Source organism: Micromys minutus, assembly GCF_963924665.1.
Source record: "Micromys minutus genome assembly, chromosome: 23".
NCBI classification, from domain to species: domain Eukaryota; kingdom Metazoa; phylum Chordata; class Mammalia; order Rodentia; family Muridae; genus Micromys; species Micromys minutus.
Window position 1 is genome coordinate 12,657,707 of NC_137958.1, and position 18,211 is coordinate 12,675,917.

At 41.1% G+C, this 18,211-nt stretch overlaps 1 protein-coding gene across 1 annotated transcript in view; it reads left to right on the plus strand.

The window, feature by feature from the left end:
- Positions 1 to 18,211, plus strand: part of RELN (reelin) — a gene marked incomplete at its 5' end in the record, with an annotated part of 413,261 nt that overhangs the window by 223,565 nt on the left and 171,485 nt on the right. The window contains 2 exons of the mRNA XM_080936108.1: positions 809 to 1,049; positions 16,043 to 16,188. Coding sequence (XP_080792234.1) covers positions 809 to 1,049; positions 16,043 to 16,188 — 387 coding nt within the window. The remainder of the gene's footprint in view (positions 1 to 808; positions 1,050 to 16,042; positions 16,189 to 18,211) is intronic.

Here is an 18,211-nt window from a genome sequence, read left to right on the forward strand (position 1 = left end):
CCATTTTTAATCTCAGCTAAAATGACCATTTTTACAACAGCAGATTTCTACTTTGGGAGAATAAAATGATGAATAAAACTTGTATTATATAACAAAAAGAGCTAGATTCTAATAGATGTAATGTTATATTAAAAGCCTATTAAATTCTATCAGTTTTTAAAAGACTGGCCTGTATACAATTGTAAATAATTATAAGTGAATACATTTAATTCTATAGCAAATCTCACATTTCAATCATTCATCAGATATGAAAATATACCTAATGACTAAAAATAAAATGACTAGTATATAATGCCTATATATCATATATCCTTCCTTATGTGTATATACTTAAACGTATCATATATCTATTATATACTTAAACATATCACATATATATCATTCATAGTCTATGTATACATAAACATATCACCTAAAAGTACATATATACACATTTATCTTAAGTATATCACATACAATGACCTCCAACTGATGCATAATTTCAAAATAAAAATCATCACTTAATTTCAATTTTTCTTTTTTTTTTTCTAATCAAGTGAATGATTTTAAGGGATCTCTACCATGTGCCAAAATTCTTCTAGACACAATTTGACTCCTTTTGTCTTATTATAGCGGCTTGCGCCACTTTCTCTTCCACTGATCTTTTTTATTTGAGCACACTTAGTGCTTGCTTTAATAGGAAAACTAAGAAGCAGCAGATCCTGAAGGTTGGAGCACCGGCTTGCATGTCTGTAGTGAGCATTGCATGTCATTGTGAGGCTATGGTCTTACCCGTGAGCCTGACCTCCCTTCTCACCACTTGTTCCAGAGCTCCGTCCAATGTGAGCACAATCATCCACATCCTCTACCTTCCTGAGGACGCCAAGGGGGAGAACGTGCAGTTCCAGTGGAAGCAGGACAGCCTGAGAGTGGGGGAGGTGTATGAAGCCTGCTGGGCCCTGGATAACATCCTGCTCATCAACGCAGCCCACAGACAAGTCATTCTGGAGGACAGTCTCGACCCAGTAGACACAGGCAACTGGCTCTTCTTCCCTGGAGCAACAGTCAAGGTTGGAACATCTTTAACCTATTTTCCAGTTACGTCAAGATAAACTTTCCAAGACAGCTCTTCTGAATATTATCATTCTTATACCTCATATTGTGCCATTTAAGGGTGTGATACCTCTTTTTTAAAAAAAACACTTGTTTACTTATTCATTTAACAATTATTTGAGAACTCAGACTGGGCTGGGCCCTGTGAACATAAAAAGGCAAATGCATTTCTTCCCTTGCTGTGGCTATCAAGTCAGTGGGAGCAGATAGGCTCCTAGCTGTGCAAATACAGAACAGTCCAGTTGTCATTTTCTGGGAAAGCTTAGAGAATTGAGACAGCACCAAATCCAAGCTTGGGACATTGAGAAGGATTTCCAGAAAATAGAGAACTTAAGCAAACACTCATGGGCAGTCAAAAAGTCGTCAAGTAGGAGGAGGAATAACACTCCAAGAACTGGAGATGTCATACGTAGAAGCTTTAACTGCACATCCGTGTCCTCCAGCCATTTGTGTGTTATAATACTATCATATGGAGCTAGAGAATAGAGCCCCTGTGAGGTCACTAAGTCATAAGCATGAGTCCTCTGTGAGTGGGGAATTAGTGTTCTTATGAAGGAGGACTCTCTGGCCCTCAGCATGTGAAGACATAGCAAGGCTAAGGATGTGAGGCACCTGCTGCCTCTTCCAGAACTTTGATTTCGGAACTCCAACTTCAAAAACTATTAGAAACGGGTGTTCCTACTTAAATTCCAGCCTATGATATTCTCTAACAGCAGCCCCAAGCTAAGATAGACATTCTAGATCCGTGGTGCTCAACCTTTGGTTTGCCACCTCTTCGGGAGGAGGGGTCACATATCAAATATCCTGCATATCAGTGATTTACATTACAACTCATACCAGTAGTAGCAAAATTACAGTTGTGAAGTAGCAGTGAGATGATGTTATGGTTGGGAGTCAGCACAACACGAGGAACTGTATTAAAGGGTCACAACATGAGGAAAGTTGAAAGCCACCAGTGTAGACGGTGAGTACATAAAGCAGAAACCCTTCAGTAGCGTTCAAAACAGCCCCCCCACACACATATTCTGAGACTCATGGTAAGTAATTTTGGTGTCATGGCAAGTGGGACGACCTTGAAGATTTGCTAGCTGCTGTACTATTGGAATTATATCTGGAGATCATATCCACAGAAGTTCTTTAAGTCAGAGACAATTACATTGGTATTTGAAGTTGCTTCTCTAAGAGACAACTCTGAGTGAAGAGTATTTGGAAAGACCAAGGAGCTGCTTACAGTTGGCTCAGTGAGAGATCTCATTAGACAGGCTTCAGGGAAAGAGGGTGGAGAAATGTGGATAGATTTCAGATTTTGTCACTGGGAACTGATAAAGTAGAAGAAGGGGGTTACCAATGTCAGGGACAGGGTTTGGGCAGCTAAATTGACAAGGGTGCTATTTGCTGAAACAAGAAATACAGGAGGAGGGACAAATTCACAGGACCTGTTAAGGTTGGCTTCAGTTCAGACACCTAGCTCTTGATGTTTTAGGGCCAAGTGACAAGTAGTTGGCAGGAAGTGGGTCAGAAGTTATTGCAGTTGTCACCTAGTGGATGGGGATAGCAGTTATGAGATTGCCTGATGAGAGACTGTAATAAAGAACCAATACAAAAAGGACCATTAGGCCTTACTCTGGGTCCCTACGTGTCTCTAATGTGTAGAAATAAATTAATTTTTTTTGTAGCTATGACTTACAGATGCAAAACAGTCCTGTGTTAGATAGGGTGAGACCAAAAGAAGGGTAACAAGAATATAAAGGCTTGAAATAGCTTTTTTTTTGCATGTACATATATATGGAAATAACCCAGGACCTTTTACATACTTGGCAAGTGTCCTAGTACTAAGCTACATCCCCAGATTTTTTTTTTTTTTTTTTTTTTACTATTTGGGGCAGGGATGAAAGTTCTTATCAAGTTGATAGTATCTTTGTTAGGGTTTTACTGCTGAGAAGAGATACCATGACCAAGGCAACTCTTATAAGGACAACATTTAACTGGGCCTGGCTTTCAGGTTCAGAGGTTCAGTTCATTATCATCAGGGCAAGATCATGGCAGTGCCCAGGCAGGCATGGTGCAGGAGGAGCTGAGAGTCCAAAATCTTGTTGGGAAGGCTGCTTCTAGGCATCTAGTATCTTAGAGTGTCATAAAACCCACACCCACAACCAGAGTAACACACCTACTCCAGCAAGGCCACAACTACTCCAAATAGTGCCCATTCCCTTGGGACAAGCAAGCACATTCAAACCACAGCACAACAGTTTGACCTTGAACTCACCATTTAATCCATATATGCCTCAAACTTACGATGGCTCTGCCTGCTGCCCTCTGCCCTCTGCCCTCTGCCCTCTGCCCTCTGCCCTCTGCCCTCTACCCCCTCCCTTCTGCCCGAAGCCTCTTTGGTATCTAGGATTAGAGAGGCCTGTGCCACAGGGTGCAGCTTGCTTACTGCCTTCTGAGAATGTATTTCAGTACTATACAAGAAAAGGGATTGCAAATTGGTCTCAACCCAGAAACTCTCCTTTTTCTCGAGCAGAAAAACCTGTAGCCATTTCTGCATGGGGTGACGTTGTTACAGCTATGTACCTGCCTTGAAAACAGGCATCCTCTCTGCTCAGTTCAGGAAAGCATCCCCGGAGACCTCTTAGAGAACATTTCTAAAGCTGCAGCTGCCTTAGAAAGAGTGCACAAATTGCTTTTGCACAGAGAACTTTTGTCCGGGTGCTCTGAGTGACACCTTCTTGCCGCTGCATTGAAGGGGGCTTTCTGCTGTCCTGTCTCTACACTAACAAGCAGATCTGAGTCCTTCCCCAGAATGGTTCTTCATCAAGCGACTCTCAAGCCCTCTACTGAATGGATGTGCATTTCTGCCTCCTATTACAAGCTATTATAGTAATCTAATTACCTACTTGATTTCTTAAGACATGGAGTTTGGTCCCACCCACGCCAAAAATGCATGAAGTCTGCTTTTGCTTCGGTAAGAAATTTAATTAAATTAAAACTTCGGGTAGAGAATGCTTGTTTTCTTTTTAGTCTTGTCCTGATCATAAGCTTCCTAACCACACAGCTGAGAATTGTCTAGGGACCACAGTCTACTAAGAAAAAAAAAATGTCACTGTGGTAATGATTTATTTTCTTGACTTTAAGTCACCTGCCAGATTGAAGTTCTACTCCAATTTTTCTTTTGAAAACTTGAAATACATGCCCTAGTCAAATCTAAATTGTCCTTTTAATTCATTTGTATAACCACTCTTTTGATTTGTGTTTGAAATATCTCAAAATGAAAACCTTTTCTTTGACCAGATGATTTGGAATTATAAAAAGTATTTTTTTAGTTATATGAAATGCCTTTATCAAATGTTAATTATTTTCTTAATGTCCCTTGAGATGAAAACTGACTATAACCACTTAGAAACCATCACAGTGTTCCTATGAGTTACGATAGTGTTTAAAATGTTGCTTTATTTTGGACTTTAACTGTAAGCATTACATATGTTTGCTCAACAGACTTTATCTTTTTATGTTTATTAAATGTTTCCAAGGTAGTTACATTTTAATTAAGTCAAAGAGAAAACACACTTATGATTTAGAGAAGAAAAATGTGTATTGTGTGTGTATGTGTATCTCTGTGTGTGTTAAGGTAGTTACATATTAAGTTACATTAAGAAAAGAAAATGTGGTGTGTGTGTGTGTCTGTGTGTGTGTGTGTGTATGTGTGTCTTCAAAAGTTCCTTAAGTATTAATGTTGATAAAGGGAAGCTGTTACGAATATGCACAGTTCCAACTAAATTGTCCAGCTGCTGGTCTCAAAGGTGATGTTTGATCATCGGTCAAAAAGGAAAGAGAAAAGTGAGTCTCTGTCACTCGCAGGCTGCATTTCTCTCATCTTCTTCAGATGTTTCAATTCCTCTTAAAAACTATGGTTTCATCCGAAGTGTCATTGTTTATCCCAAGTAGAGCAAAAGTGGCAAAAGACTAGACAGAGAAATTAGCTTAAGGTAGCACATGACCCAGGGACCTGGAGGTACAGTCCCTAGCATAGATCTCTGAGTTACAGACGTTACTGGCTAGTCTTGGGTCTTAGTGTCAACTGCACCTGTAAGAATCCAGCTTTTTCTATAGCACCTGCTCTCGAATCTGTGTGTGTTTGACGTGTGGTGGTGGGATTGGACCCAGGTGAGGAGAATTCTACCACCGAGCTACATCCCCAGCCTTTTGCTGTAGTTTTGCATTCGGTAAACTTGCCCACAGCTGCCTGCCTCAGCTTCCAGGCTTGTCTCAGAGAACTTTCCCACATGGAAGAAAAGATCCAGCAATTCTAACGTGCTTCTAATTAACAGCGTGACTTTTCATTTCCCAACAATCCTGAGGCTTTGTTCTCTACCAAGTACCTGAGGCTTTAAATGACAGTAAATAGACTGGGGAAATGAAAAGGTATCCTCAGAATGCTGCCTCTGTAGCAACCCTCACACACACACACACACACACACACACACACACACACAGCATGCACCCACCACTATCAGCCGGAGACCCACTCTCTATTAAATCACCGGTTTCATTTGCTGGCAATGGTGATTTTGCCTCCTTTAGAAAAGAAGACTTTTTACTTCTGTGTATTTTTCTAGAAGTGTAAGGAAATGGTGTCAGTTTACACTTTGCTAAAGTAGGTTATGGTATCAGCCTGTCAATGCAATTGTTAGAATAGCTGCTGTTACCACATCAGGGCTTCTGTCTGGAAGCTGTGGGCATTTGGGATGTGTGAGTGTCAGAGGTCCCACCGTCCCATCTGAGGAGGGAGAAGGAGGAATCTCAAGGCAGAATCTGTGCACCAGCTGCGAGTGATTTCGGTTTAATCAAGGATTAAAGGATCCAAGCGGAATATTTTGGCTCTTTCCATTTAAGACCATCAAGGTTTAGCATTTCATGCTGGGTAAGGTTCTCACACTCGGGAGTGAGGCTAGCAATGTCATGAAAGCCACGTGGACCGTTGACAATAATGAATGACAACAGTACTAGTAGCCTAGCCGTGGTTGTGATGGGCGAGGACTAGAACAGCAGTCCTATTGGGAGCATCTCATGAAGGCTTGTAGGCACAGGCAGGGAAACCTCGGCACCCCGTATGTCATGTTGATCAGCTACTGAAAACACAGCTCACACATTCTTTCGGCCCATCTGTCTCCCCTTTTCAGATTTGCATCTTGCAATTTGAGAATATACTTAGAGGCTCAAAGGGAAATATCTTCAGTGAGTTTGGAGGGTCAGCCCAGAGATGCCTGCTTTCGGTTGTGCTGCCACCAGAGGAGGGCTGCAAATGGTGGTGAGCCGGGATAGCTAGAAATGAGTGAGAATTTTTCTCTCTCCTCCTCCTCCTCATGTCTTAATCGCACCCCACAAAGTAGAATTTCTGAATGAATCAATATGGCGTGGTCATGTATCGGTCAAGTCACTGTTTTGTTTGTCTTTTTGCACACAACTTTCATGGCGGGTGCGAAATTTATCTTGAAAGTATAAATCATCCATAACTCTTTGCTGTCTCCTGTGTGCATGCCTCTGTGTGTGCACAGGTGTGTGTGTGTGTGTGTGAGTGTGTGTGTGTGTGTGTGTCTGTGCACGACAAGCAAAAACAGGAAGAGTGCTTTGCTCAGTGCCCATTATAAGTGTTTCTATCTGCTCAGTGAGCATGATTCCCCTGAGTTTGCAAAGGCATAAATCACTGGCTTCTGTCAAAGCTGGAATTGGCCTGCAGATTAAAAGCAGGTCACTGGGACACAGGTGCCATGCCACATGCCTCTCATTTTTAAGAAACCTTCACATTCTGATTGCCTCCACCTGATGATGTTTTGCTATTTATTACCCAGTTGCCTAGACCTCTAGATCCCTCCTTGTGCGTGATTTGTGCTGAGAAGTAAGTCAACGCTAACAGCCACCAAGGCTGTTAAGAGTAATTGCCCTTGCAAACAGGCTATGGTTTGAACACACATATTTAGAAACTCTTTTAAGAAGCAATGTATTGAAACTTGCAAATTCACACTAAAGGTTTGCAAGTACTAAGTGTCGAGCTGTAGGAGAGTCTCGTTTCTGTCTCTTCTCTCATCTAACTAGTTTGCTCCTTTGCCACATTCACCTTTGATTATAAGGCCACAGTTCTCCCTGTTTAACAAACAAAAAGGGGGCCTGAATGAGGGCAGTAGCCCTTAGGTAAGTCAGCAGGCTTACCTCAAAGGAATCATGAAATTGGAACAAGAGAGTCTGTTAATCTTCTTATTGGCCTTATATGTAGTGAATTTAGCAAAGTTGTTGTTCTACTGGGCAGAAGGCAAGTTTTCATCCCACATTAGAACTGCAGCTTCATTCCCAGCATCTGATGTCACCCCTCAAATGCTTTTAATTCTCACAAATAGCAGAATCACCAGTGGAGAAGAAAAACCGTGTCCAAATTTAAAAAAATAAAACTGTAAATGAGCCTGGCTGAAAAGGTTTAAATCTTAGTAGAAGCCGAGGCTAATGAGGAAAAAATGGATTTGACAGTGGTAGGAGGGAAAGTCAAGGTGGAGCCAGATCAGTTTCAAACCTGTCTTTTGGGAATAAACCCCCCTGAAAACAAGGCTTCCCTGATACCGTGCCCGGTTCGTCTTCTGTGTAACAGTCCATTCAGGGCCCTGGGAAAACAGCTCAGTGGCTCCCTCCGTGACTTTGCTTTCTTGCAAGGTGAAAGGACAATTAGGAAGCAGTCGGGTTTGCTTGGCAAAAGAAAAAACAATACACTTTGCAGGTTGTTTGTTTAGCATGTGACTTGAGGGACTTGTGTTCCGGGGTTCTAATGAGGGCAAACCTGAGTTCGGTAAGACTTGTGGCCAGCCGTGTTCCCATGCCTTCTTCCACAAGGGGTCTGAATGATAACCATGATTTCCTGGCCAGATTCCAGCTTGGTTAATTGCATGCTGTCTACCCAGATTCCCTCTGCTTGGGGTACGCTTCCCTCGGAACTGTGCTGTTCTCATTGTGTTTCCCCCAAGAGGTGGGTACACATTACAAACTGCGCCAGGATATAATTTGTTAAGCTAATAAGAATACTTTGGGGATGAAGGGTTAAGTGTGGTACTGTGCCTTTCACAGTCCCCCGCCCCCCAGTGAGGTTTATTTGTCTAGTAATTAATATGGAATAGCATCATTGAGGTGTGGACATGAGCCAGGTCACCAGAGCAAGAGTGGCGGTAGCCTACAAACACCTGATTTTGATCAGTTCGGCAGAAGATAACCATTCAGACAAGTCCCCGGAGCCTCGTTCTCCTTTTGTGTTCACCTTGTTTTGTTTGGGATTGAAACTGACACATCTAATTGCTGATTAGGCTAACACAGTATTCAATAAGGAAGCGTTATCTTTCCTCTGTTTGGAAGCATCTCCATCATCTTTGCGTGCGGCACAACTCCTAACAAAATAACTTTGCATGGCAGCATTCTCTGAAGTAAGATTTCTTAAGAAAAGGAAGTTATGCAACAAAAATAAAGAGAAGAGCAATATATATGGACCCCTAAGATTGCTATCTTTAGCTACATCCCTCTGGTCTCTCATCTATTCCTTACAATTACCCTCATTTAGAAAAGGAAAAAGCAGGGGCTCCAACATGTCAAAAGGCTTAGAGTTGTGAAGCCAAGCTCGTTTTATTACAGAGCTTGGTCTTTCGTGCTACGCTGTGCCGTAGCCTCCTGGGTGTGCCTGGCATCCTTGGCCTTAATTTGAGAAGACAAGTACAAAAACCTAACAGTGTGAAAATCCAGCTCACCAGAGATGAGGCTAGTGACTGTCCTGTAGAAATTCACGTGGTTGGCCCTCCTCTCTTCCTCCAGTTCAAGCCTGTCACTGTGTCCATTTCAGAGGGGATAGTATTGCCAAGTGATTAGACACTTGTCACAAAATATACCAAAAGTTGAATCTTTGTAAATCCTAGTGAGGTGTGGTTCAACTGTGAATGCCTAATGATCCCAGAAAATAATGAGGGAAAAAAAATCACTCTTTAAGCTTCCTAAAAGCCACGTGCCAGGGTTGACTCTATTGTGTTGACTAAAGAACCTGCTCTGTGGCATTCCTGCACCTGGACTCTGGTCCCAGCCAAGTTTGCAGGTTTGTAACTGGCATTAAATTACCTAGAAACCGAAAGTGTGAAAAGTAATAGAAATGTATTTTGTCCCATGAGAAAAAGTGTTCTTTTCCTACTAGGGGGTTTTCTTTCTATTTGGGGGGATGATGTCTGAATCTTTAAAACCCACTGAACCAGAGTGTAGAAACTATGTGATAAAGCTATTGCATACATATAACGAAAGGCTTTGGAAACACAACGTGCAGACTAGCCATCAGCTCCCAGCTACCCCACAGCACCTCTTGCTTTCCTCTGCAAGTTCATGTGCCAGGATATTTTATTTCCAGCGAGCCAGTGGCTAATTTACGGCTCTGCCAACAATGCCATTTTAATTAATTTTATTCATCTTATTTCTCTTTCCTCTGTTCCTCATATCTCATCTGTTTGCATTGCCTAGATTTTAATTAAAAATCTTCTCCTCTCTAAGGAGCAATCTGAAGTGGCAAAAATAATCACTTAAAATATTACAGTCATTAAAAAATTGGCTGTGGTGGAAGCCATGCATTTTCAATTTTCCTACAAATGATGTTTGAGCTTCCTTTTAAAGCACACTTTGTATCTGAATTGTCTGCCACCAGCCAGCTTGGCCATCAGAAATGGTCTTCCAGCTGGGTGGGCTGAGTGACAACTCCTTAATGGAAGAAATGGATGGCTCTCTGCTCGTGTGGAGGGAACAGCACACCAGGCAGATTTCTTTCCATCTGCCTCTAGCCCTCCACAAGCTGGCACTGCCCAAGTGCCCAGTGTAACCCTTTCAGCAAAGAGGGCATCATCAAGAAGTATATCGTAAGGTTGTAGATCCCTAAAGGAATCATCAGGGTAGATCAGCCCTAAAGAGGGGCTATTAAGAGTTGCTCTGGTGTTCTTTCTGAAAGCCTAATTAAACAGTGGTGGGGGTGGATTAAGCACTTTTTACAAGAACAGAGGTGAAGTCATTAACCTGTGGTGCAGAGTAGAGGGAGCAAGCTTAGAAAATGCTAGCCTGAACTGTGGCCAAGGACACGTTTTATTGAGGAATTTGCACTGATGCTTTTCTGAACGGCCAATTTCTGTCCTTTGGTTACACTGTGTTCTGCTTGTCAAATAAAAGAAATCCATTTAGCAGCAAAACAGAGAAATACTCATTTATTGTCTGAGGAAAATAAAGACATGGGGATATCAACACTAGAGATCTGCTGTACTTAAAACTATATGCGGTTTGCCAATGCTAAACTAATGGAACAGGTCATTAAAGCAATAGTTGGTGGCACATAGGAAAGTTTAAATCAGAAAGACAGAACTAGCCATATAATTTATATCTTGTTTACCCCAAATACATGCTCAGCTACCTTGCGTTTGTTTATTGAAGTTGTTTAGGTTTTCCATTGTTAATTCCTACAAGTAGAGTAAGTTTGGATTGCTGTTGAACAAAAACAGCTGGGTATTAAAATTGAGAACAATTTTCTGAAATTTCATAGTTTCAGTGGATGTTGCACTTGACTTTTTAACACACTGGATTTTGATGTCATTCAGTGCAAACTCATCTGTTAAGAAAAACATTCGTCATCTCCTGTTCTTGAGTTTGTATCTGTTAGGAGATGATTTGGTAATCATCCAAAATGTGGAGGGTTTTCTAACTCTAATTGATGGTTTTATCTGCTCTAATAATGTGTGAATGTTTGCAGTATGTTTTTAATTTTAATTTTAATAACTATTATGAGAAACAAAATTTATATTTAAATATTCTATTTCTCTACCAGTTACTGCTGAGACTATGAAATACAATAGTGCATGTCTTTTAAGAGCACATGTTCAGAGATATTGACACTTAGAAATTTAAGAAGAACTGCTTTTAATCTCTGAACTTCTCACGACATATCTATCAAGAGTGTAGATATTATTGGCTCCGTTCTTCATTCATTATGAAAATCTGAGGTCTTCAGAGGCAAACTGGCTTGTGCCAGCCCTTTGCTGTCAGGTACAGGAAGTATATTTTGTCAGGCCTTTCAACCCCAGTCTCCACAATCCTCGAGGGTGAATACAGTACCTGAGTTTTCTCTCTTTATCATCTTGATTGTTTGTGGTTTTTGGTAGTATGTTCTTCCCAGCCTTGACTTCCTTGATTCTTCATTAATTGAGTCAGATTAGGGAGAGAAGTTCACACAGCCCTTAAGCAAGCAGACCCTGGATTCTCTGCAAAGTTGTAGAAAGAAACACATAATAAACTTAGGAATCGTCTCCCATGGGATTATCTAGGCTTCATTTCTTAGTTTGGAGAGTTTCTTGGGACCCAGGATGATTTCAAACCATTGATTTCCAGTGGCTCAAACTCTTCTTGCAATCAGTTTTAAGATCTTCAAACAAGGACACAGCAGTAGCCTGCTTCCCTACCCTGGAGTCACATACGCAAGCCTGTATATGACCAACTTCTTAAAAGGAAGGGGACTCAGTAGGTCATCATCTCAAGTAACTCAGGAATTCACCCCTTGGCATAACCATAAGGAGACTGGATCATCTGAGGGAGCAGAGATGAGTTTACTATTTACAGCTGGCAGGATTGTTCTTAGGCCAAGCCTAGAAGCTAACAGAGAACTCCCGCTCTGTCTGAACTGAGCTCTGGTGTTGACTTTTGGTTACCTGTGAATTGGCTGGTTACTATGAATTGGTTAGAAGGGCACACAAGAGATTTTAAAACTACATCAAAATGATACCCATTCTGTCTCTCATAGAAACTTCTTGAAGACAAATTAGACACATTTTGTAGCCAACTAATAAGAAAAGTGGCTAATAGTCACAGAAGTGATTACCAAGTCACTCAGACTGCTGCTTTCCCACCTGTCAGGGTAAAATATCTGTGTTTCACATGCTGACGAAAGTGTAGTCACCATGATAGGATATATCCTGGATACTAACTTTCTTTTTTTTCTCTCTCTTACAACTTTCGTTGTAAAAAGAAGAGGGATACATATACAGATTTTTAAAGGCATTTGGCATAACATTATACGAATAATTTTGTCAGTACTTAATTCTTTTAGAGGTTTGATAGCATGCATTGAAATCCCACTAGTTACCATAAGCATAAAGTACATGTAGGACAGAACGTAACATGGAAACAGATTTCTTGTTGAGTGTAGATTAAGCATAATGATCTGTGAATACCAAAAATTGCCACAAGGCTACTATCTTAGCTCTTGGATTATTAATGATTTAAGGTCCAGGTGTACCACAGTTGTAAATGATGTGCTCAGCTACTGGAAATGCCTTTGGAACGCGCTTTCATTTTTCTGTTAAACCAGTTGACTTTGTGAAAGTAGTTAGCAACAAGTTATTCAAATTTATAATGACTTTATGTTTCACATAAAATCTGTCTCAGGTAAGCTTCAAATGCACATCAAGTGAATTAATAATAAGGTTTGGAAGGGCAGAAAACATTACATAGAGTTTTAAATTACTAACAAAAACTCATGAAATAAATGAAATCAACATTTAAATTCTTAAAGGAATGTCTGGCCAGAAATGACAAAGGCTATTAGATGATTCATTTTTTTCACTGTACAAATATCTCATTCTAGTTATAACATAAATGACTGTTTTCACATGTATGGGCATTTTGTGTGCCACTTCCTGGGATGATTGCCATGCCAGTTGATGTCTGAATCTGTGCATTAGGTTCAGATACCACAGTTGATCAGGCTGTGAGGAAAACCACAAAGATTCAGTGGGTTGTTTTTGGAAAATGGCCTTTCCTGAACTTTTTGGCATTGCTTCTCTTTCTGGTGGGCATGGTGAAGAAATCTTTAAAATGTATCATCAATTGGCAGTTTCTATTTGCTGTGAAAGGAGCCAAGTTCTACCTTTAGATCAATATGCGGTGCATATGGCATAAAATGAGCTCAGTTTACTGTCCATGAGAAATCTGTATTCATTGCATGTGCAGAAAAGTCTCAAGCAGTCAGTGCATGCCACATGCTGAGTATTATCTAACGTGATGACAGGGCCCAGAAGACATGCATAAGTCTTAGAACGGACTCCCCTAAGGTCCTGTGCTGCTGCTTTCTTGAACTTCTGAAAACTACTTACTATTCCGGTTCAGTAGCAAATCTATTACAACCATCTTGGTTTGACCAGCTATAGCCAGTTTAGATTCTAGAAGACCATTGCTAAAACAATTGAGTCAGGTTTCCTGATGCACTTGTTATAACCTGAGCAGCCAGTCTCCAGCCTAGTTCTCAAATGAGGCCAATGTAACATCTTTGTGTTTTTCGGTTAGTTGATTGGTTGGTTCTCAGTTTTTAGTGCTTATTTGAATTTTTAAAATTAAAATATAATTACATAATTTTTCTCTATCATACTTCCAGCCCTTTGCATGTAATACCCTCACCTTGCCCAGAAGTTTATGGCCTCTGGCCTGTTTTCTCTAGACTCTTCTCTAATTGTTTTACACACACACATACCTAAATATATAAATACAGTCGGCTCCGTTTATAGATTATTTGTATGAAGAGGATTTCAGATCTGACCAGTTAGTGTTGGATGACTCTTCCCTAGGGCAGACTAGTTTCCCCCACTCTCCAAATGTTTATCTGTGCTTGGGGCCCTGTGTGATTGTCCTTTCTAATAATGTGACTGTTGGTATTGTCCTTGTTCTGGTTTTGGTTATACAATTGTGTTTTGGGAACTTACTTCATGAGTGTATTTCCCCTGTCTTTTCTGGGAAACAGTCTTATAGAAGACATCCTGTTCACCTGGCTTTTACAGTCCTTCCAACCCTTCTTCCAAGGTGCTCCTGAGGTTGAGGTGCAGGGGTTGTGTGTAGATGCATCAGCGGGAGTTGTGTTGTAAATGGATCAGCTGGGGTTGTGTTATAGATAGATCAGCTGGGGTTGTGTTGTAGATGGATCAGCTGGGGTTGTGTGTAGATGGTTCATCTGGGGTTGTGTTTTAGATTGATCAGCTGGGGTTGTGTTATAAATGGATCAGCTGGGGTTGTGTTGTAGATAGATCAGCTGGGGTTGTGTGTAGATGGATCAGCTGGGATTGTGTTATAGATGGATCAGCTGGGGTTGTGTTATAGATGGATCAGCTGGGATTGTGTTATAGATGGATCAGCTGGGGTTGTGTGTAGATGGTTCATTTGGGGTTGTGTTATAGATGGATCAGCTGGGGTTGTATTATAAATGGATCAGCTGGGGTTGTGTTGTAGATAGATCAGCTGGGGTTGTGTGTAGATGGATCAGCTGGGATTGTGTTATAGATGGATCAGCTGGGGTTGTGTGTAGATGGATCAGCTGGGATTGTGTTATAGATGGATCAGCTGGGGTTGTGTGTAGATGGATCAGCTGGGATTGTGTTATAGATGGATCAGCTGGGGTTGTGTGTAGATAGATCAGCTGGGGTTGTATTGTAGATGCATCAGCTGGGGTTGTGTTGTAGATGGATCATCTGGGGCTGTGTTGTGTGTAGATGGATCAGGTGGGGTTGTGTTATAGATGGATCAGCTGGGGTTGTGTGTAGATGGATCAACTGGGGTTGTGTGTAGATGGATCAGCTGGGGTTGTGTGTAGATGGATCAGCTGGGGTTGTGTGTAGATGGATCAGCTGGGGATGGACACCACATAATAGCTTGTTCTTGGCATTTCAGTTTTGTAATGTTTCTGTACACAAAGTGATTGTGTACAGGTGTGAGAGCTACACTTATCTGTGGGTATAAGGTGTTTAGAATGCAGTTCAGAATTGTGCAGCTATAGCAAAGTGATGACCACATCTTTGTGCACATATACATTTGTCATCCAGCACAGATCTCTATCCTTTTAGAGCCATTTGAAGACCTGCTCAGTGTAAAGGCTGCTTGTCTAGGCTCTTCTAGAGGTGATTCTGACCATCTCTTACATACTTTTATACACTAATATTTTGCCTACCATTGGGCCCTGTATCTGATATTTGACATTTCTCAACTAAATTAAGATTATTAGTTTTGTTGTTTGGTTATGCTGAGAATTGAATGTAATGACTCGTGTGTGGCCAGCAACTATCCTATCAAAACTTGCATCTCTAGCTCTTAGCAAAAATTTGAGAACTGAAAATCCTTAGGTGCAGAGGTGTACATGAGCCATTCAGTTTACTCAGCTCGAGATTTCCATCTTTGATCATCCACATCAAGCTGAGATAAACATGTTTTTCATTTATTTATTTATTTATTTATTTATTTATTTATTTATCTTGCAAGTGCTCTGTCAGAGAGTAATGGAGTTTGGGATTCTCAAGCCTTTCCCTGAAATGGTCAAGCTTACCTCCATTCTGGTCAGAAACTTTTGCTGAAATCTGGCTGAGAGTGTTCGGCCTGGCAGAGACGGATGTGACCTTTTCAGTGTCCCATGCTGTGATTAGCTGCCTCTTCTACTCACACTCCACTCACAGACAAACTGTGACAGACTTGAATGGCAAGTCAGAACTGTAAGAAGGCGGGAAAGGTCACTGTGATTTAGCCTACAAGCAGAGGATTGAAAATACATGGCAGATCATCGCCAGGCCTCGGTCTCACAACAAGAGCTGTGGTGTCGATGGGACATTATTCCAATTAAAACATTCTTGTCTCGCCCTAAAGGCTGGGATGGCAAGCCTCAAATGCCCTCTTGACTCCTTTTGTGTGATGACTTAATAAGTTAGAAAGAAATGATAATTGAATTAAGCAAGGCAAAGAAGAGGTAAAAAGCGCTTTTGACTTGCGAGTCTGTCGAGGAAGGAAGAATGTAATGACTTCTCTGAAACCTCTAATTATACATGAGTAAAACAGACAGAGAACCAATTCACCAGCCACCCCATGCTCTCTATTTTATCTACAGCATAGCTGTCAGTCAGATGGGAACTCCATTTATTTCCATGGAAATGAAGGCAGCGAGTTCAATTTTGCCACCACCAGGGACGTAGATCTTTCTACAGAGGATATTCAAGAGCAGTGGTCAGAAGAATTTGAGAGCCAGCCCACAGGGTAAGTAATTGTTATCCCCCATGCTGTGTGCACCATCTACCCTTACTCATGCATATCGTGAAACAGCAAAATGATGCTTAAATAACTCTGATGATTTCTACCACAGACAAGCCAAAAGGGACACATCCTAAGGATTTTTATTAAGAAATCAGGTACCTTTATGGATACTTTTAAAATCATGATTATAAATAACTCATATCTTCATATATATCCCATATTATTTACCTTTTACTTGGAATTTTTTTCAATAATGGAATACAAAATCTTTCCACCACTATTATATTTAGTTTTGTTCCCCCCCCCCCCGGGACTGAGATTTATTTTCATTGAAATGTGATTTTGGGGGATACCAAAAATGGCTATTTGGGGGGTACAATTTGCCTTTGGGAAGTATATAAAGGAGATATTTGGGACTGGTGTTGGAGAATGGGAGACCCAAGGCACTGAGGGTGGTTTGTGTTTTCTATAAATTTTGTTCTGTCAGCCTTATTCTGGGACTTGAGTGCCTCTGATCACTTCCAAGTTGAACAGTACTTTCAGAAGTTCCTGTTTGTCTGGGAATATTACTCAGCAGATAAAAATGCTCGTCATGAAAGTGTGAGGACCAGAGTTTGGATCCCCAGAACCACATAAAAGCCACCCACGCAGAGTGCACATCTGAATTCACAGGACTTCTGGGGGGATGGGGATTGGGAAACAAAGACAGGGAAAGCCCTGGAAGCTCACTTGGCATATGAAGAAGGAAGACAGCAGAGGCCCTTTTCACAAAGTCCAGTGTTGTGGGGAGAGTTTTATATGTGGTGTGAGAGGCAACAAAGACAAGCACTGGGTTATGAACACTTGATATGTCCCTTTTCTGCTAAGTGTATAGCATGTTGGTCTGTCTTCCCTTCAACCTCAACTACACAGAAACAAACCATTTACCATGGGAAGCTCCCCTGCTAAGGGCAACAGGCAGCTAATAAATCCTCCGTGTACTCAGAGTGATTGAACTAGTTGTATTCTGAAACTTTGGGGGAAAAAATCATATCAAGTATTTAGCATATTCATCCCTTTCACCTGATTTTTTTCTCCATGGAAATTAAATAGTGTTAAAGAGCATCCTACCCTATAATATATTCAAACCACTTTGTGTGAATGGCCAGGGTAGAAAGAAAATGCAGGTCAATGTTTTCAAAAATGATTACCCCAACTGCCCATGTTTTCCTACTACAATCTAAACATTTGATCTCACATCAGAAGGATGTGGGTGTGTGAGCCTTCCTGTCACTGGACTGTCTCAGGACATGTGTGCCATATACATCACTGGACTGTCTCAGAGCATGTGTGCCTTGCACATCATGAGTATGTGAGCCTGGTCCATCACTGGGCTGTCCCAGAGTGTGTGAACCTTGGACATCGTCACGTGTAAGCCTTGCATATCTTAAACATGTGGTCCTTGCACATAACCGGGCTATCCAATGCTGGTGGGCTGTTTTTAAAGTAGAATGTTGAAGAGTTTTTTCTTGGGGGGTATAGGTTCTTTTCCTAAAGAAGACACATCTGTTACTTCAGAGAGGGGGGATGCTTTAATACATACACTGATAATTTATGGGAGCTTTTCTGAACTTCAACATAACCTTACACACACATCATTTAATTAGCAGCTATAGTATCTCTCCTAGCTAAGGCTGGGTGAGAAAGGGCTTGGGAGAATGACATGTTGCCGTAAAGTAGAATTTGTATCTGTGCCTTGTGCCCTTCCCTTATATGTTTGTGCTATTTAAATACCTTTTGAAGATACTTTATTGTTATCCATGACAGTATGCCCATGACAAAGTGGAAATCTGCACATTAATGACCATTAGAAATTTTAATCAATATAGCATGGTCTTGTTCTCACCACCTGCCCCAAATCCTTGTTCCAAGTCCTTGAAAATTACAGGAAATAAGCAAGTGAATCTGTTGAATAGGAAAACAGTAAGGTATCTCCCTGAGTAGGCCAGAAATTATGATGGACTTGGGGGGACAGAGGCTGTAGGGG